General features: G+C 36.4%; 1 protein-coding gene across 1 annotated transcript in view; it reads right to left on the bottom strand.

Moving 5' to 3' along the window:
• LOC119591619 (cytoplasmic dynein 2 heavy chain 1-like) overlaps positions 1-550 on the bottom strand; it is a 47,711-nt gene that overhangs the window by 23,484 nt on the left and 23,677 nt on the right. Inside the window, 2 exon segments of the mRNA XM_037940373.1 lie at positions 38-202; positions 374-505. Of these exon segments, the coding sequence (XP_037796301.1) occupies positions 38-202; positions 374-505 (297 nt within the window).

Here is a 550-nt window from a genome sequence, read left to right as displayed (position 1 = left end):
ATATTAATTTTTCTAACAAACAGACATTCAAACTTACAACACCAGCGCCTGAAGTCACGTAGTATGAATCAGTAATGTGTTCCCTAAGATCAACGCCCCAGTCTGAATGTAACGTTGATAATATCAGTGCATCAAACTTCTGAATATCCTCATCTTCTGCAAGCTTATCACGGAACATTCTGCAGGCCTCATATAACCAGACCTTAAAATTTGTAGAAGGAAATTTAGTGACCTTAAATAATAACTTACAGTATTTAAGAAACTGCTTACACTTACTGACAGTCAGATTAAAATATTGCCAATATTTTAGCATCTGCATAACCATGACAATATGTTAACAGCATCAATCTCCACTTTAACAGTTACAACTAACTTCAAGCAATGGCTGAAGCGCTGCATCTTCTGCATCTATCTTGTATCGCAACAGTCCAAGGACCCATCGTGTTAAGTCACGAGGTGTAAAAAGATAATGGCTGTAGTCATCTACGCTGAAGGCATCACGCAACTGAGAAAAAAAAGAAAAAAGATTAAACATCAAAAACAACATACT

The sequence above is a fragment of the Penaeus monodon genome, chromosome 29 (genome assembly GCF_015228065.2).
Source record: "Penaeus monodon isolate SGIC_2016 chromosome 29, NSTDA_Pmon_1, whole genome shotgun sequence".
NCBI lineage: Eukaryota > Metazoa > Arthropoda > Malacostraca > Decapoda > Penaeidae > Penaeus > Penaeus monodon.
This window is presented reverse-complemented; position numbering and strand designations above follow the sequence as displayed.